Genomic DNA, 16582 nt, shown 5'->3' on the forward strand with positions numbered 1-16582 from the left:
TTTACAACAGAAATTTCTCACAGCTCTGGAGGCTGGAAGTCCAAGTTCGGGGTGCCAGTATGGTCAAGTTCCAGTGAGGACCCTCTTCTGGGTTGCAGGCTGCCATTTGACTGCTGTATCCTCAAATGGCAGGAGAACTCTGGGGTCCCTTTTATGAGGGCACTAATTCCATTTATGGGAGCTCTATCTCACGACCTAATATATCCCCCCAAAGCTCCACTTCCAGATACCATCACAGTGAACTTTAGGATTTCAACGTATGAATTTGGGAGGATACGTTCAGTCCATTGCAGGCTCCCTGGGCCCTGACCAGAGGCCATGAAACTCCTCAATTCCTTCAAACATACCAGCATCAAGGAAACAGGTTTTATATGTTGTTTGGTGGTCTACATTCCAGGGTTTTTACTTTTGTTTTTTTACCCTTCGAAACAACTTTGGTTTGCTATCAGTCTTTCTAGGCACAATAAAGGGGAAGAGCAGTCTGGATGTAAAATTTGTTTCTTTGTTTGAACGCAAACAATTTCCTCCTTCTCTTTTTCCCACAGTATGTGAACCAGGCTCTGTCCCTTGGGTTCCATACAAATAAACGGAGCTGCTGAGGGAAAAGGTTAAGCAAGCTGATTTTTGTAGTTACAGACTGTTCCACGTAATCTATTTACAAGGTCAGCAGGGACCACAGCTTACCAAAACAAAGAAGTATGTAATTTTAAATGAGGAACTCTTGATCGATCACAAACAAGCAAAGACCTCCCAAGGTTTCTAAATGGTTTATATTCCTGGCTGTATTGGATCAAAATATGCTGGAGGGTAAGAAAAAAAGAACAACAGACTAGAGGATCAAAATATTAAAGCGCTATGAAAACAGATTTCTCTGAGTACAGCCCCTATATTCAGAGCTTGTTCCTTCACTGTGTCTTATAACTGAAAGGGATCATTCCAGGTTTGGATGATTTGGGTAAATAAACATGTAATTAAATTTGTAGTTGTGTGTTTTCATATTTAGAAAAGTGGTTTTCATGTTTTTGGAGAGAAGATAGTGGTTCAAAAATAAAAGCCAGATTATGAACCTGACTAGTGTCCATGAGGATTCAAGTTCGATCCCTGGCCTTGCTCAATGGGTTAAGGATCTGGTGTTGCCGTGAGCTGTGGTACAGATCAAAAACAAAGCTCAGATCCTGTGTTGCTGTGGCTGTGGCATAGGCCAGCGGCTACAGCTCTGATTCGACCCCTATCTTGGGAACTTCTGTATGCTTCGGGTGTGGCCCAAAAGAGACAAAAATAAAATAGGAGTTCCCACCATGATTTGGTGGAAACAAATCTGACTAGCATCCATGAGGATGCAGGTTGGATCCCTGGCCTTGCTCAGTGAGTTAAGGATCCAGTGTTGCCATGAGATATGGTGTAGCTGCAGATGTGGCTCAGATCTGACATTGCTGTGGCTGTAGCATAGGCCAATGGCTACAGCTCTGATTCAACCCCTAGCTGGGAACCTCCATACGCCACAGGTGCAGCCCTGAAAAGACTAAATAAATAAATAAACTAAAAAAATAAAGGAGTTCCCGTCATGGTGCAGTAGTTAGCGAACTTGACTGGGAACCATGAGGTTGCAAGTTCGATCCTTGGCCTCACTCAGTAGGTTAAGGATCCAGCATTGCTGTGAGCTGTGGTGTAGGTCACAGACAGGCTTGGATCCTGCGTTGCTGTGGCTGTGGTGTAGGCCGGCCACTACAGTTCTGATTAGACCCCTAGCCTGGGAACCTCCATATGACTCGGGTGTGGCCCTAGAAAAGACAATAAATAAATTAATTAATTAATTAAATGTCCTAATTGTGTATAATTCATGCAGTCATATTCCCTAGTATTGAGCTATTATTGGGCTAAGTAGGTAGGACAAAACAAATACTTAGTGTAGTTGAAAATGGCTGGTTCTGTGTCCTGGGGAAAGAAGGAGGGGCAGGTAAAGAGATACCAAGAAAAGTGGGGTTCCCGTCATGGCACAGCAGAAATGAATCCGACTAAGAACCGTGAGGTTTTGGGTTCCATCCCTGGCCTTGCTTAGTGGGTTAAGGATCCAGCATTGCTGTGGCTGTGGTGTAGGCTGGCAGCAACAGCACCGATTAGACCCCTATCCTGGGAACCTCCGTGTGCCACAGATGTGGCCCTCAAAAGACAAAAAAAAAAAAAAAAAAAAAAAAAGAGAGAGAGAGAGAGATAACAAGAACAGTGAAATGCAAAGATTATCTTGAGATTCATGGTCTCTAACTATACCTCCCTCCCCCCAATCTCAGCTGCTGGCAAGAAACTATAGTCACAGGGAAAGAAGAATCTCAGGGACCCTTCCACTTTGGGCTGGATGAGTGCTTTTTGGGTACATGAGTAAATAAAATTATTAAATAAACATTGCTATAAATAGAAAAGATTTCTGGACTCCAGGATATGGCCACCATGGAGTTCCCGTCGTGGTGCAGTGGTTAACGAATCCGACTGGGAACCATGAGGTTGCAGGTTCGGTCCCTGCCCTTGCTCAGTGGGTTGACGATCTGGTGTTGCCGTGAGCTGTGGTGTAGGTTGCAGACGCGGCTCGGATCCCACGTTGCTGTGGCTCTGGTATAGGCCGGACGCTACAGCTCCAATTCAACCCCTAGCCTGGGAACCTCCATATGCCGCAGGAGCGGCCCTAGAAATGGCAAAAAGATAAAAAAAAAAAAGAAAGAAAAGAAAAAAGAAAAGAAAAAAAAGAAAAGGATATGGCCACCTTACTAGAATAATACTGTGGATGATGAATGTGAGTGGTTCTTTTTTTAACTTTCTGCAAGAGACATTTACATGTTTATCCTAAGGGAGGGTAATCAAAGAAATGGTTATTCATTACAGGAAATTTTAGAAAGAGTTTAGGATAAGAAAGATTGGCTGTGGAACACTGAGTGGTAATTCAGGGGAAACACAACCTACTTCATTGCTTCATTTGGCCAATATGAGGAAATGATTCCAAAATATTGTATTTTTGGAGTTCCTATCATGGCTCAGTGGTTAATGAATCCAACTAGGAACCATGAGTTTGTGGGTTCGATCCCTGGCCTTGCTCAGTGGGTTAAAGATCCGGCATTGCAGTGAGCTGTGGTGCAGATTGCAGATGCAGCTCGGATCCTGCGTTGCTGTGGCTCTGGCATAGGCTGGCGGCTACAGCTCTGATTCGACCCCTAGCCTGGGAACTTCTGTATGCCACGAGAGCAGCCCAAGAAATGGCAAAAAGTCCAAAAAAAAAATTGTATTTTTAGGGACTATAAGGCAGATTAGAACAAGCCAAGTGACATCTCAGTGGAAATAAAATGTGAAACTTCAGAGATGAAAGGTGATCTTCCCTGGTAATCTCCCAGAATGGAACTCACGTTTCACATAAAGTCCTCATGACAGAGAAGTTGTTCAAACCACTGCTCTGGGAGTTCCCATTGTAGTTCCGTGGGTTAAGAACCTGACTAGTATCCCTGAGGATGCAGGTTCAGTCCCTTTTCTCAATCAGTGAGTTAAGGATCCAGCATTGCTGCAAGTTTCAGCATAGGTTGCAGATTCGGCTCAGACCTAGCATTGCTGTGGCTGTGATGTAGGCCACAGCTGCAGCTTGCATCCAACCCCTAGCCTGGGAACTTCCATATGCCACAGGTACAACCCTAAAAAAAAAAAAAAAAAAAAAGACAAATCTGCTCTAATCATGGTGGAGAGAAGAGAACATTTTCAAAGAGTGTATAAGTTGGAGTTCCTGTTGTGGCACAGTGGAAATGAATCTGATTATTATCTATGAGGATGCAGGTTCGACCCCTGACCTCGCTCAGTGGGTTGGGGATCTGGCATTACTGTGGGCTGTGGTGTAGGTCGAAGACGCTCAGATCCCACATTGCCATTGCTGTGGCGAAGGCTGGTGGCTATAGCCCTGATTCAACCCCTAACCTGGGAACTTCCATATGCCACAGATATAGCCCTAAAAAAAAAAAAAAAAAAAAAAGAGTTGGTGTTTAGTGGCCCCAGGACTGGTTCTGGTGGTCCTCCTCTCCTGTTTTAATTTGTTGAGTGTTCTGCAGAACTCAAAGATATTATGTACATTCCTTGAGAAGGAACCAGTACCCTGCCCAAAGGCTGCACTGTGGTTTCTTATCGGTTCCTCCCTTGTCTCTGCATCCCATTCCTTCCCTGATTAGCAACTGTTTCACCCTGGAACTGAGGGAAGGTCATGGAGGCTGAAGCTTATTCCCTAAAATCAAGAAATGAGGGACACAGAAGGGCTTGTGCCCTGGAGACCCACAGGGCCCTGCTCAATTTCAAACACAACATATGCCCTGGGACACATGGAGTTCCCTGGCCAGGGATCAGATATGAGCTGCAGAGAGCTGCAGACCTCTGTGGCAATACTGGATTCTTTAACCCACTGTGCCAGGCAGGCATCTAAACAGCACTGCAGAGAAGCCATAGCGGAAACTCCAGGATCTTAAAAAAAAAAAGGGTAGTCAGGTTATGTCGGTCGATACTATGTTTTGAAACCAACATTGGCTCCCCTTGTCAGGGTAAAAGCAATAGGACTTTGCAATGATTTACATGAAGCTATAAGATCTAACTCCTATTTTCTCTCCAACCCTCACCTCCTACTTTTCATCTTTTCCAGCCAAGCTGGCCTCCCTGCTCTTCCTCCTAGAAACACTAAAGTCTCACAGTTGTCTAAGGGCCTTTGCTCCAGCTGCTTGGTGTTCTGGGACCACTCTTCACTCAGGTAGCCGCTTTAGCCCTTGGGACCTTCAGATCTGTTCATATCTCACTTATCACACTTATCATTAAGCTAACCTTGACCATCTGGCTTATATTGCAGCCTCCCCCCCACTCCCCCCACCGCCTGCCATTTCTCCCCTCCCAGCACTCTCATTCCACTTTATTTTGCTGTTTTCCTATAGCACTCCTCCCCTTTGTTTTGTTTGTTTGTTTTTGTTTTTGTTTTCTTTTTAATTTTTGCCATTCCTTGGGCCCCTCCCACTGCACACGAAGGTTCCCAGGCTTGGGGTCCAATTGGAGCTGTAGCTGCCGGCCTACACCAGAGCCACAGCAATCTGGGATCCAAGCTGCATCTGCCACCTACACCACAGGTCACGGCAACGCCAGATCCTTAACCCACTGAACAAGACCAGGGATCGAACCCGCAACCTCATGGTTCTAGTCGGATTTGTTAACCACTGAGCCACAACAGGAACTCCCCCCTTCTAGCTAATTGTATGGTTTATGTTCATTATTTGTCTTTCTTCCCTATCCCCCTCTAGAACATCCATTCCATGAGGCAAAGATCTGTTAGGTTTGTTCACATACTTATTTCCAAGCACCTAGAAACTGTGCTAAATATGTACGTGTGTAATGAGTAAAAAAGACTAAGTAATTGAGGCTATTTAGTAATTAAAACTAAAATATTTAGCAACAGACTAAGATGCTAGTTATTCCAAATTTCAAAATATCCTGCCACCCAATCAATGCACAATAAGCATTTGACGAATGAAGGAACTATGTACCATAATTTGAAAAGGATCTCTGCACATATTTCCACAGCATCCACTTTGTGTGTATGAGTTGAAGAGTATCTTGTATTCTGCCCGTTTTGGCTTTTTCTGCTTCAGGAAAAAGCCCTGTAACTTATATTCTTCTTCTATTCAGTCACTTTTGTCCTCAGTATTCCCATAAACTCTTATCACCCAGAGATGGCTGAGGAAGTTAAAAGCAAGGATTGCATGACCAAGCTGCAGAGAAAGAAAAACAAATGAAATAAAGAATGCTTCTGGGAGTTCCCGTCATGGCTCAGTGATTAATGAATCCGACTAGGAACTATGAGGTTGCGGGTTCGATCCCTGGCCTAAGGATCCAGCATTGCTGTGGTGTAGGCTGGAGGCTACAGCTCAAATTCGACCCATAGCCTGGGACCCTCCACATGCTGCAAATGTGGCCCTAAAAGCTAAAAAAAAAAAAAAAAAATGCTTCTGAGGAATAAACTAGTGCAGGGATGGCCAGAGTGAAACTGAGCGGGAAACTGCAGGGCCCTCCACCTTCACAGACCCCTCATCAGCCCCTGTTTCTTGTTTGTAGCGGGGAAAAAAGCCTCCCAGGCCTTCCCTGAGTTCCAAAGAGCAGGTTCAAGCAGTTAAAGATCAGGACAAGAGTCACAGGACACCTAGTTACTCCTGAAGGGATAAAGATAACACTCTGATGCATATCTCTGAGTTGTTCTACAGAAACTGAGACCCACACCCCAGGTGGAGGATGGTGACTCCAGGCCCACCACAAGCACAAAGACCCCAGACTGGCTGGAACTGGAAGGCTGAGATTCTGGCCTTAAATTAACTGGGGAGTTCTGGTCTTTTGAGAACCAGCCACCTATTCTTGCTTGACTCTTGGAATAAAACTTTTTCTGCTCCAAACCCCCATGTTCTGATTTGATTTGGCCTCAATGTGCCTCAGACACAGGAACTTGGGTTCCATAGCAAGAGTGCCATATTTAGGATGAGGCAATACAAGGTAGTGAGGAATTAAGGACAGCTTCACCACCCCCGCCATGTGACCTTCAACTAGCCCTTCTGAGCCCAAGTTTCTTCATCTGTAAAATAGGGATAACTATGTTTGTCAAAGGGGTGAAATTGATTAATATAATCTTAAAACCAAACAACTCTGCATAGTAAGCAAGCAAAAAATGAAAGATACTATAATGAACTGAAAAATCCGCTTTTGCACCAACTGGAAGGAGATTGTGCCAGGAACCTAAAGGTTCATTTAAAACGAGGCAGGAAAAAAACGCAACAAAAAAAAAGGTGAGACTAAGACTTCAGGCCGGTTCGTGGTAATTAAGACGTGGGATGGGGAATCAGTTCTTCTCTCTTGGAAGACCTTCAAGCTGCGAGTGTAGTTTAGGGTCCAAGTACGCGGGACACCAGAGGGAGCTGTGCTGGGGCCCGGGGGCGAAGCAGGCAGCCGGAGGGACTACGCTCCTGGGGCTCCGGCGGGGTTCCCTTTACCTGGCTCCTTTCCTCCCTTAGGCCTTGCCCACCTGACGCCCCCGCACCCACTCGAGACTGTGCAGCCGCTTCGCCTCCGTTCTTCCCGTCGCCACGTCCATCCTCCTCCCCACCCCACCGGCCCATTCGCCGGCCCCAGAATGTCCTCTTCTCTTCCTGGTTCTTCAAGCTTCTTCCGAAAAGTTTGGTTTGAACTTTTGAACCCACCAATCAGCGTCGGGCGCCCCTCCTCGCTCCGCCCGCAGGGTAAAACCTGGCGTCGGGCCAGGGCCCTAGGGGCTCGGAGGCGGGGCAGCAGAGAAGGGGGCGGGGTCCTGTGCCCGCCCTCCCGACACGTGGCCTGGGTTGGGGTATATAGGATCTCTCGACTCCGCTGCTGCTCTCAATACTTCTCCCCCAGACTCCTTGGTAGTCTGTCAGTGGGAGGTCTTCGTAGCAGTCCCTTTGCTTCCTCCAGCCTCGCGGAACCCTACAGGTTTCAGTCATGGTGAGTAAGGGGTTCCCTGGCGGTGGCATGGGGATGGAGTGCGGAGTCCGAAGGGGCGTCAGGAACCCAGTGCATGTCGCCCAAGTCCCGGATGCCTCCAGGCACACTGGCTTCTGGTGGCCAGGCTGGGAGAGCCGACTTCATCCGGCAGGCCTTTCTGGCTCGAAGCCGCAGCCTGGTGGAAGTGAAAAGTCCATTTGGAGCTAGAAAGGGCATCCACCGCCCTACTCCCCCAGGGCGCGTTACCGTGTCATACTGGCCCTCAAGGACTTGTGGAAACTAAAAATCCCTCCCATTTCCCCAAATGACCTCACCTTTCCCATTGCCTTACCCACCAGACTCCTGAAACATCTCGTGTGCTTCCGCAGGGCAGGTGCAAACATTTCCAGGACCCCACCCCACCCCCCCCAGCGCCCTGCGACTCGGTGCTGAGTCATCTGTGGCCAAGAGGCGAGATTCCAATTGCACCATCCTCACCTGTGGCCGGGCTCTGGGGAGAGTTTCCTTTCACACCAACCTTCACCTGTGGCCGGGGGGTGGGGGGGTGGCGAGCGCTTCCCAGTTGCACCAGTCCACCTGAATGGTGTAAGGCAGGCTCCTCCTTTGAAGGGAATTTCTGTCAGGTTGTTTAATCGTGCATTTCTAGCAGAGTGTTTGTAGTGAAACTTTCTACTTACAGGTTTTAGAAAACAAGCCCATAAAAGGATGTTTTTCTTATAAAATCGGAGTAAACTAGTACTGACAATGTATTTTTAGTTTTAAAGAAACATGAAATTATGTACAACTTGAGTATCTTCTATATAGCATCCAGAGGTATTGAAAACAAGTATCTCAGGGAACATATGTTGGAGGTCTACCTAAAGTAGGGCATATTTAAACAAGTATTTGTGTATCAAATGTTTCAAAATAATATCTTTTTTGCAAAAAGGACTATCAAAATTATCAAAAGTATTGTCAGACTGTAACAATTTCTTTGCCTGCGTTTCACAGGAGCAAGATCAAAAAGATACTGATAAAAGTTTGATTCACAAAGTAGTGGGGCTGTTTCAAGGGCAGAACAGCAGCAGTAGGTAGCATCAGACCTATTTAGGCAAACTGATTAGATTAACAGAGTTTTACAAGAGGCAGGGGCTGCTTTCCCAGTTAAGACTAGACTCGTGCTTCCCCCACCAGTGTCACTTCATCTCCCAAGGGGCCAGGAGAGAACGGAAGGCAAGTAGTGGCCACAGTCAAAATTAGAGGACAATGAAAGAAAGTTTTCGAATTCAAAAGGCTTCAGTAGAAGTGCTTCCTTAGAATGAGAGGATCTCCTTGAGGCCCCATGCTGTCACAGACAGCTTTCTGGTTCTCTCCTGCTTTCTAGGGCTGTGGGATGTCCAAAGTCCAGATAAAGTTAAACATGATGTAGTGGTGAGTAGTCATGGGTTCATTGTAACAACTCCCCTTTCTCCCACCGCCCTAGAGCTGGGCAAGTAGATGCAGGTCAGAGTGAGCTGGCTGATGAGGTCAGTCACCCATGATTGTTTTATGGGGAGTATAGGTGAGAAGGGACCATGAGTCAAAGGTTGTGAGTGATTAGAGGTCTTATCTTGGGTTATGAAACTAGGCCTTTAAACTAGTTTCCTAAGCAGCTTTTAAAAACTTGAAACCCTCTTATTCAGGGAAAATGTAATGGAAGATGGTTGGCATCCATATTTGAAAGTTCTTTTCAAAGTAGCTAATCTAACTTATGGTGAAAAAAAATCTGTAGCTGAAAATTCTGCCTCTGTACACCTGTACCAATTAAGTCTCAGAGACAGGTTTTTTTGTTTTTTGGGGGGTTTTTTTTTGGTCTTTTCTAGAGCTGAACCTGCAGCAATATGGAGGTTCCCAGGCTAGGAGTCTAATCAGAGCTATAGCCCAGGCCTATGCCAGAGCCACAGCAACCTGGGGTGGGATCCGAGCCTCATCTTCAACCTACACCACAGTTCATGGCAATGCCAGATCCTTAACCTACTGAGCGAGGCCAGGGATCGAATCCAAAATCTCCTCGTTCCTAGTCGGGTTCATTAACACTGCACCACAACGGGAACTCCCAAGGATTTTGAGGAAACGAAAGAACAGCTTTATTGCTTTGCCAGGCAGAGGAGGACCCAGCAGGCTAATGCCTCAAAACTATGTCCTGTCCTGAGAGGGGATAGTAAGGGGTTTTATAGGTTTAGTTCAGAAGACAGGGTTATATATATAGATTGAGGTATCTGTATTATTATTATTATTGTTATTATTATATTTTTGTCTTTTTGCCTTTTCTAGGGCCGCTCCCGTGGCATATGGAGGTTCCCAGGCTAGGGGTCGAATCAGAGCTGTAGGCACCAGCCTACACCAGAGCCACGCCAACGCGGGATCCGAGCCATGCCTGCGACCTACACCACAGCTCACAGAACACCGGATCCTTAACCTGCTGAGCAAGGCCAGGGATCGAACCCGCAAATTCATGGTTCCTAGTCGGATTCGTTAACCACTAAGCTACAACAGGAACTCCTCTGTATTATTTTTTTTTATCCATAGATCATTTCAGAGTTGTCAAGGCTGGTGTCAGTGGGTCTGGTGATGGTTTCTGGTTGTCTTCAGTGTTATTATTCCTTGAACTTCCCCAGAATGAAGATTATTTATGGGGAAGGAGTGTTAGGGAGTGTTTCAATTACGAAAGAAAACACTAGACAGAACACTGTAAACCAACTATAATGGAAAAAAATAAAAGTCATTTAAAATAAAAAAGAAACAATAAAAAACACAGGAGTTCCTTTGTGGCTCAGCGGTTGACGAACCCAACTAGGATCCATAAGGATGCAGGTTCATCTCTGGCCTTGCTCAGTGGGTTAAGGATCCGGCATTGCTGTAAACTACGGTGTAGGCCAGCAGCTGCATCTCCAATTAGACCCCTAGCCTGGGAACCTCCATATGCCTTGGGTGCTGCCCTAAAAAGCAGAAGAAACAAGCAAACAAAAAGAACAAAACCCACAAAAGAAAGCACTAGGGACAATATAACTTTAACTAAAAAGTAACCTTTAGTAAAAGAAAGCGATTAAGTAAGGAAGATATGATTTGTGAAAAGCCAGACCCTAGGTGTAATATACCTCTAACTAGAAAGTAAATATTAGTAATAATTTCGTGGGCCAAGGCAAGTCATAGCATAATGGAAACTGTCTTAACTAGTTTTTAGCTATAACTCTTTCCTAATCATTAACACTTGAATCAGCCTTTTGAGACTGAAGGAGGCCTGGGAGGCTAAAGGAAAGGCATTTTACTTCACAAAGATTTAGGGTCTGGTACATGGTTTCAAATTCTTTTTTTTGTCTTTTAAGTCTGTGAGTCTAAGAGTTCCCTTGTGGTCAGTGGGTTAAAGATTCGATGTTGTCACTGCAGTGGCTCTGGTTACTGCAGTGGTGCAGGTTTGATCCCTGTTGGTGCAGCCAAAAAAAAAAAAAATTCTTTGGGTATAGATTTTGTGTTCTGCCTTATTTTACTAAGCAGGAATGAGTTTAGTAACTTTTTTTTTTTTTTTTCTTTTTAAGGGCCATTCCTGGGGCATATGGAGGTTCCCAGGCTAGGGCTCAAATTGGAGCTACAGCTGCTGGCTTACCCCACAGCCACAGCAACGCGGGATCGAAGCTGCATCTGCGATCTACACCACAGCTCACAGCCATGCTGGATCCTTAACCAGCTGTGCAAGGCCATGAATCTGCAACCTCATGGTTCCTAGTTGGATTTGTTTCCACTGGACCACTACGGGAACTCCAAGCTTAAATCAGACCTTTTTCCCCACATTGCCAGAAATATATGTATGTTTCACTAGGAAACAGCTAATTTCTGAAACTATTAGTAAAGTCTTCTAGCTTTTATTACCTTGTTTCCCTGTCCCACTCACCCCACCCTTTACCCCCAAGATGTGTGGATAGTGCAAGAAAATGTTTTTCCTTAAGATTAAATTCTGGGAATTCCCATCATGCCTCTAGATGCAAATGAACCTGATGAGTATCTGTGAGGATACAGGTTTGATCCCTGGCCTTGCTCAGTGGGTTCAGGATCCAGCATTGCTATGAGCTGTGGTGTAGGCCGATTGTAGCTCCAATTCCACCCCTAGCCTGGGAACTTCCATACGCCGTGGGTGTGGCCCTTTAAAAAAAAAAGACAAACCAAACCAACAACAAAAAAAAACAGCTAACTGCTGTTTATTTGGTGTTTTCTCCATGAGTCATATGGCTGTAGCTTGCTGGTTTAAGCTGGTTTTAAAGGGAGAGGTAGAAGCTCTTATCTTTAAAGAGTAGGATTAAAGAGGAACCAGAAGAGTTCTAGTTAAACAATACCACTGAGTGAATCAGAGCTGGAAGGAGGAATTTTGCATTCCTATAAAGACTCAGCAGGCTTATTTCCCAGGAGTTGGGGAAAATCTATTGCCATTGAACCCCTTCTGTCATTTCTGAAGGTGACCAAATTTGGAAGCTGGTAAACATAATACTTTATTTAAAGTGGGATGAGCGTTTTTTCTCTTAAACAGTGTGAAGGCACCTACCAGCTCTTCTTACCTGAACAAGAGCTCATGTGAGTATATCTAATGTGGATACAAAGGAGCTCTCTGGTCTTGCCTAGCAGTTCATTAATATATCAATGTTTTTCCCAAGCATTTCTCTGAATTAGACTATTGCTTGTGAAATAGACCCTGGGGCAGGAGTGGCCTCCAGAAAGGTGCTGATCTGTCCAGAAGGTTAATAACCATTTACATATGAATCATTCCTAAGTGCCCCATCTGGTGTTTTCGTATTCTGGTATTTCCTTTCTTCTTTCTCCCACAGCGTGAGTGCATCTCCATCCACGTTGGCCAAGCTGGTGTCCAGATCGGCAATGCCTGCTGGGAGCTCTACTGCCTGGAACACGGCATCCAGCCCGATGGCCAGATGCCGAGTGACAAGACCATTGGGGGAGGAGATGACTCCTTCAACACCTTCTTCAGTGAGACAGGCGCTGGCAAGCATGTGCCCAGGGCAGTGTTTGTAGACCTGGAACCCACAGTCATTGGTGAGTTGACCTCAGGCACCCGAGTGAGATCCCGGAGCAGGGGAGTCTAGGTCAGGAGGTGTGTCTTGGGGGCTCCACGGCAGCCCTGGGGTGGAGCAGGCTTGTGCAGGTTGTAAGTGAGGGGTGGCTGCTTTGTTTTCCTTTTCCAGATGAAGTTCGCACTGGCACCTACCGCCAGCTCTTCCACCCTGAGCAGCTCATCACAGGCAAGGAAGATGCTGCCAATAACTATGCCCGAGGTCACTACACCATTGGCAAGGAGATCATTGACCTCGTCTTGGACCGAATTCGGAAACTGGTAAACATTCTTTATTTATTTAAAGTGGGGTGAGAGTTTTCTTTTACAGTTTTGAGACACCAAATTACAAGTATTATTCTTTGCACACTAAAATGAGCTTTCTACTGCCCTCTAAATAACTGGACTCCTAAACCAGACAGTTCTGGGTTATATAGGACTACTATTTGGAGCAGGGGAAAATGCTTTTGCCTCCTTCTGTCTTACAAGGCAGATTTGGGCAATTGCTCATTCAGTGAGGGCAGTTTACCTGAAGGCAAGGTGAGTACCAGGAAGCCTTCACAGTTTTACTGACATTTAAGATCTTTAAACATCCTCCTTCGTATTAATCAGGCAGCTTCCCAGCTTCAAGCTCAGACATTCCTTTTTAGGTCATCTTAGTCACAGTGAGTAGGTGGCTGACTGACATAACTAATTGATCAAACTCAAGAACTGGACTGGTGCCTTAGGTTATTACAAAACATTCATAGCAAAAGAAGCCATTGTAATACTGACTAGAAATAGTTGACATTGGAAATTTCCAGCAACACTGAAGGTGGAGTCAAGGGACCTCCCTTATTACAGAAGCAAGTAGAAATCTTTGGAACTTTGAAAGTATTAAGATATAATCACAAAGGGCCGTACTCTCGCCTTTTTCTTGGCACTCAAGGCAGGGTGGACTGGCCCTGTGGAAGAAAAATCTTTAATTAAGAGTCTAGCAATCAGATGACTCTACTCCTTGTGGGCATGTGGGCAGCTTGTAAGTAATTAACCAAAAATCAAGAATGAAGGCCTGGGTCAAATAGCTTGTCCAGAAAATCACATTATGCTAAGCCCAGCAACAACTGGTCTGTTCTAAAAAGCATAGCCTTACATCATTCATGGCTTCATACTTCTGCAGATGTTTATCGTAGTCTTCCCAGCAAAATCGGGCTAATGGGTTCCTATGTTTGCAAATCAAGGTTCGGCAACTTAGAAATCAGGACCTGCCTTTAGGGACAAATAAACCTATTAAAAACCACTGAGGATTCTGGAGTGACATTCATTAACTACCAGAACGATTACATTTGTCCTTGGTGGTAACTGTGTCCACAGGAGGCTTAATGGATGAAATTGGTAGACGAGGGTCTGCCCCTTGCATTGATCTTATTCAGAGTGCGGACCCACAGGAGAAGAACTAAGGGCACAGGGGAGGATGTGCACAAATCTCTGAGCACCTTGAGAAGTGAAGATTGTCAACAGAATATTTTGTTTAGGTCAAAGTCATCCTTTCATGGAACAGCAGTTTGCTAGCCAGAAGAACTCAGTTAAGAGTGGAAAGCCTGCTGACGTAGGACAGGGAATTCTGACAGTAAATCACCTTTCCTGGAATAGATAGGCTTTCTGGTAACTAGTGCTTAATTGTGCCAAGCACTGTTGCAAATTCTCGTTATAATTCTCATTGAATAAATGAGAAAACCAAGGCTGAGAAATAATTGTGGTCAAAAGTCACACAGCAAGGAACTGGCAGAGCTGGATCCAGAGCCAACCTTTCTCCAGCACCAGGGCCTTAGAACTTGGCTGTTCTGTTCCAGCTCAGAAGGCAGCTGCCAGAATCTTTGTAAGACATCTATTGTACAAGGCAGGTGGTCCCAAGCCTGCCATTGGTAGCTCTCCAACTGAGAAGAGTTGCCTTTGTTCTGTGGTCACGGCAGGGGCACCAGAGGTTGCCCTCCCAGTCACCAAAACTTGGGCCCTGCCTCCATTCCAGAACTCATATGATTCCTGTGCCTGGAGAAATGAAAATAGTTCATTTTTAAAAGCCTTTTAACAGATTTCCCACTTCCATCCCTCAAGAGGTGATTGTGAATATTTTCTCTGAATCACTTAGTGCTTAGAAGCCCTTTATGGGAGTTCCCATCGTGGCGCAGTGGTTAACGAATCCGACTAGGAACCATGAGGTTGCGGGTTCGGTCCCTGCCCTTGCAGTGGGTTAACGATCTGGCGTTGCCGTGAGCTGTGGTGTAGGTTGCAGACGCGGCTCGGATCCCGCGTTGCTGTGGCTCTGGTGTAGGCCGGTGGCTACAGCTCCGATTCAACCCCTAGCCTGGGAACCTCCATATGCTGCGGGAGCGGCCCAAGAAATAGCAACAACAACAAAAGACAAAAAGACAAAAGACCAAAAAAAAAAAAAAAAAAAAAATTATAAATTAAAAAAAAAAAAAAAAAAAGAAGCCCTTTATGCTTTCCTAGCAAATACTGTTCAGAAGATTTTTTTAAGATCTCAATCAGTGTAGTTATGAATTCAAAGGTCATTGCAGCTTTCACCAAGGCTAAAATTAAAACTTTTCTCTTGCAGGCTGACCAGTGCACAGGTCTTCAGGGCTTCTTGGTTTTCCACAGCTTTGGCGGGGGAACGGGTTCTGGGTTCACCTCCCTGCTGATGGAACGTCTCTCTGTCGATTATGGCAAGAAGTCCAAGCTGGAGTTCTCCATTTACCCAGCCCCCCAGGTTTCCACAGCTGTAGTTGAGCCCTACAACTCCATCCTCACCACCCACACCACCCTGGAGCACTCTGATTGTGCCTTCATGGTAGACAATGAGGCCATCTACGACATCTGTCGTAGAAACCTTGATATTGAACGCCCAACCTACACTAATCTGAACCGCCTCATGAGCCAAATTGTGTCCTCCATCACTGCTTCCCTGAGGTTTGATGGGGCCCTGAATGTTGATCTGACAGAATTCCAGACCAACCTGGTGCCCTACCCCCGCATCCATTTCCCTCTGGCCACATACGCCCCCGTCATCTCTGCTGAGAAAGCCTACCATGAACAGCTTACTGTAGCAGAGATCACTAATGCTTGCTTTGAGCCAGCCAACCAGATGGTGAAATGTGACCCTCGCCATGGTAAATACATGGCCTGCTGCCTGTTGTACCGTGGTGACGTGGTTCCCAAAGACGTCAATGCCGCCATCGCCACCATCAAGACCAAGCGCAGCATCCAGTTTGTGGACTGGTGCCCCACTGGCTTCAAGGTTGGCATTAATTACCAGCCCCCCACTGTGGTCCCTGGTGGAGACCTGGCCAAAGTACAGCGGGCAGTGTGCATGCTGAGCAACACCACAGCCATCGCTGAGGCCTGGGCTCGCCTGGACCACAAGTTTGACCTGATGTATGCCAAGCGTGCCTTTGTTCACTGGTACGTGGGTGAGGGCATGGAGGAAGGAGAGTTTTCTGAGGCCCGTGAGGACATGGCTGCCCTTGAGAAGGATTACGAGGAGGTTGGGGCAGACAGTGCTGAGGGAGAAGATGAGGGTGAAGAGTATTAACCCGTCTGCTGCAGTTTTGCACTCTTGTGACTGTCTTATTTGTGTTCTGTGGAGCTACCCATTGTGTCCCTATCTTGTCAATAAAACTGTTATCACAGTAAACACTTGGCCCACTTAGTCAAGGCCAGTTTGGGATGGTGGAGGATGGCAGTCTCCACCCAATCATTTGATAAGTTTAAGTGGCTTGTGTGCTGTGCTAAGTGGTTTGTCTATTTCACTTAGACCTCAGATCATAAGAGAGGCAACAGGCTCAGGCTGGCCAGTGCTTTTCACATTTCACTGTGGATATGAATCTCCTGTAGATATTAAAATGCAGGTCTGGATCTGCTAGTAAACAGTGCAGCTGAAATTCAAGTCACTAGCCAGACTAGCAGAACATTTGTAGTCATTTATTAAATACTAAATACTAAGTTTTATGGGAA

General features: G+C 45.9%; 1 protein-coding gene across 3 annotated transcripts; it reads left to right on the forward strand.

The window, feature by feature from the left end:
* The first annotated feature begins 7415 nt into the window (after nt 1–7415).
* Nucleotides 7416–16262, forward strand: LOC100127131 (tubulin alpha-1C chain). 3 transcript variants are annotated; one of them, XM_084955547.1, is made up of 4 exons: nt 7416–9484; nt 11551–12573; nt 12723–12871; nt 15186–16262. In XM_084955547.1, the coding sequence occupies exons 2-4, from the start codon at nt 12453–12455 to the stop codon at nt 16158–16160; spliced, it is 1245 nt and encodes a 414-aa protein (XP_084811673.1). In that variant the 5' UTR covers nt 7416–9484; nt 11551–12452; the 3' UTR covers nt 16161–16262. The 3 variants fall into 3 exon arrangements, with proteins under 3 accessions (XP_084811673.1, XP_003355423.1, XP_084811674.1); XM_003355375.5 differs by having other exon boundaries at nt 7416–7518; nt 12351–12573; XM_084955548.1 differs by lacking the exon at nt 7416–9484 and having other exon boundaries at nt 12478–12573; nt 12723–14726; nt 15059–16262.
* Nucleotides 16263–16582: the final 320 nt, after the last annotated feature.

Source organism: Sus scrofa, chromosome 5 (genome assembly GCF_054392235.1).
Source record: "Sus scrofa isolate SSC_HxYL_T2T_F1_AM1 chromosome 5, Sscrofa_HxYL_maternal_Yorkshire_Landrace_v2.0, whole genome shotgun sequence".
Lineage (NCBI taxonomy): Eukaryota > Metazoa > Chordata > Mammalia > Artiodactyla > Suidae > Sus > Sus scrofa.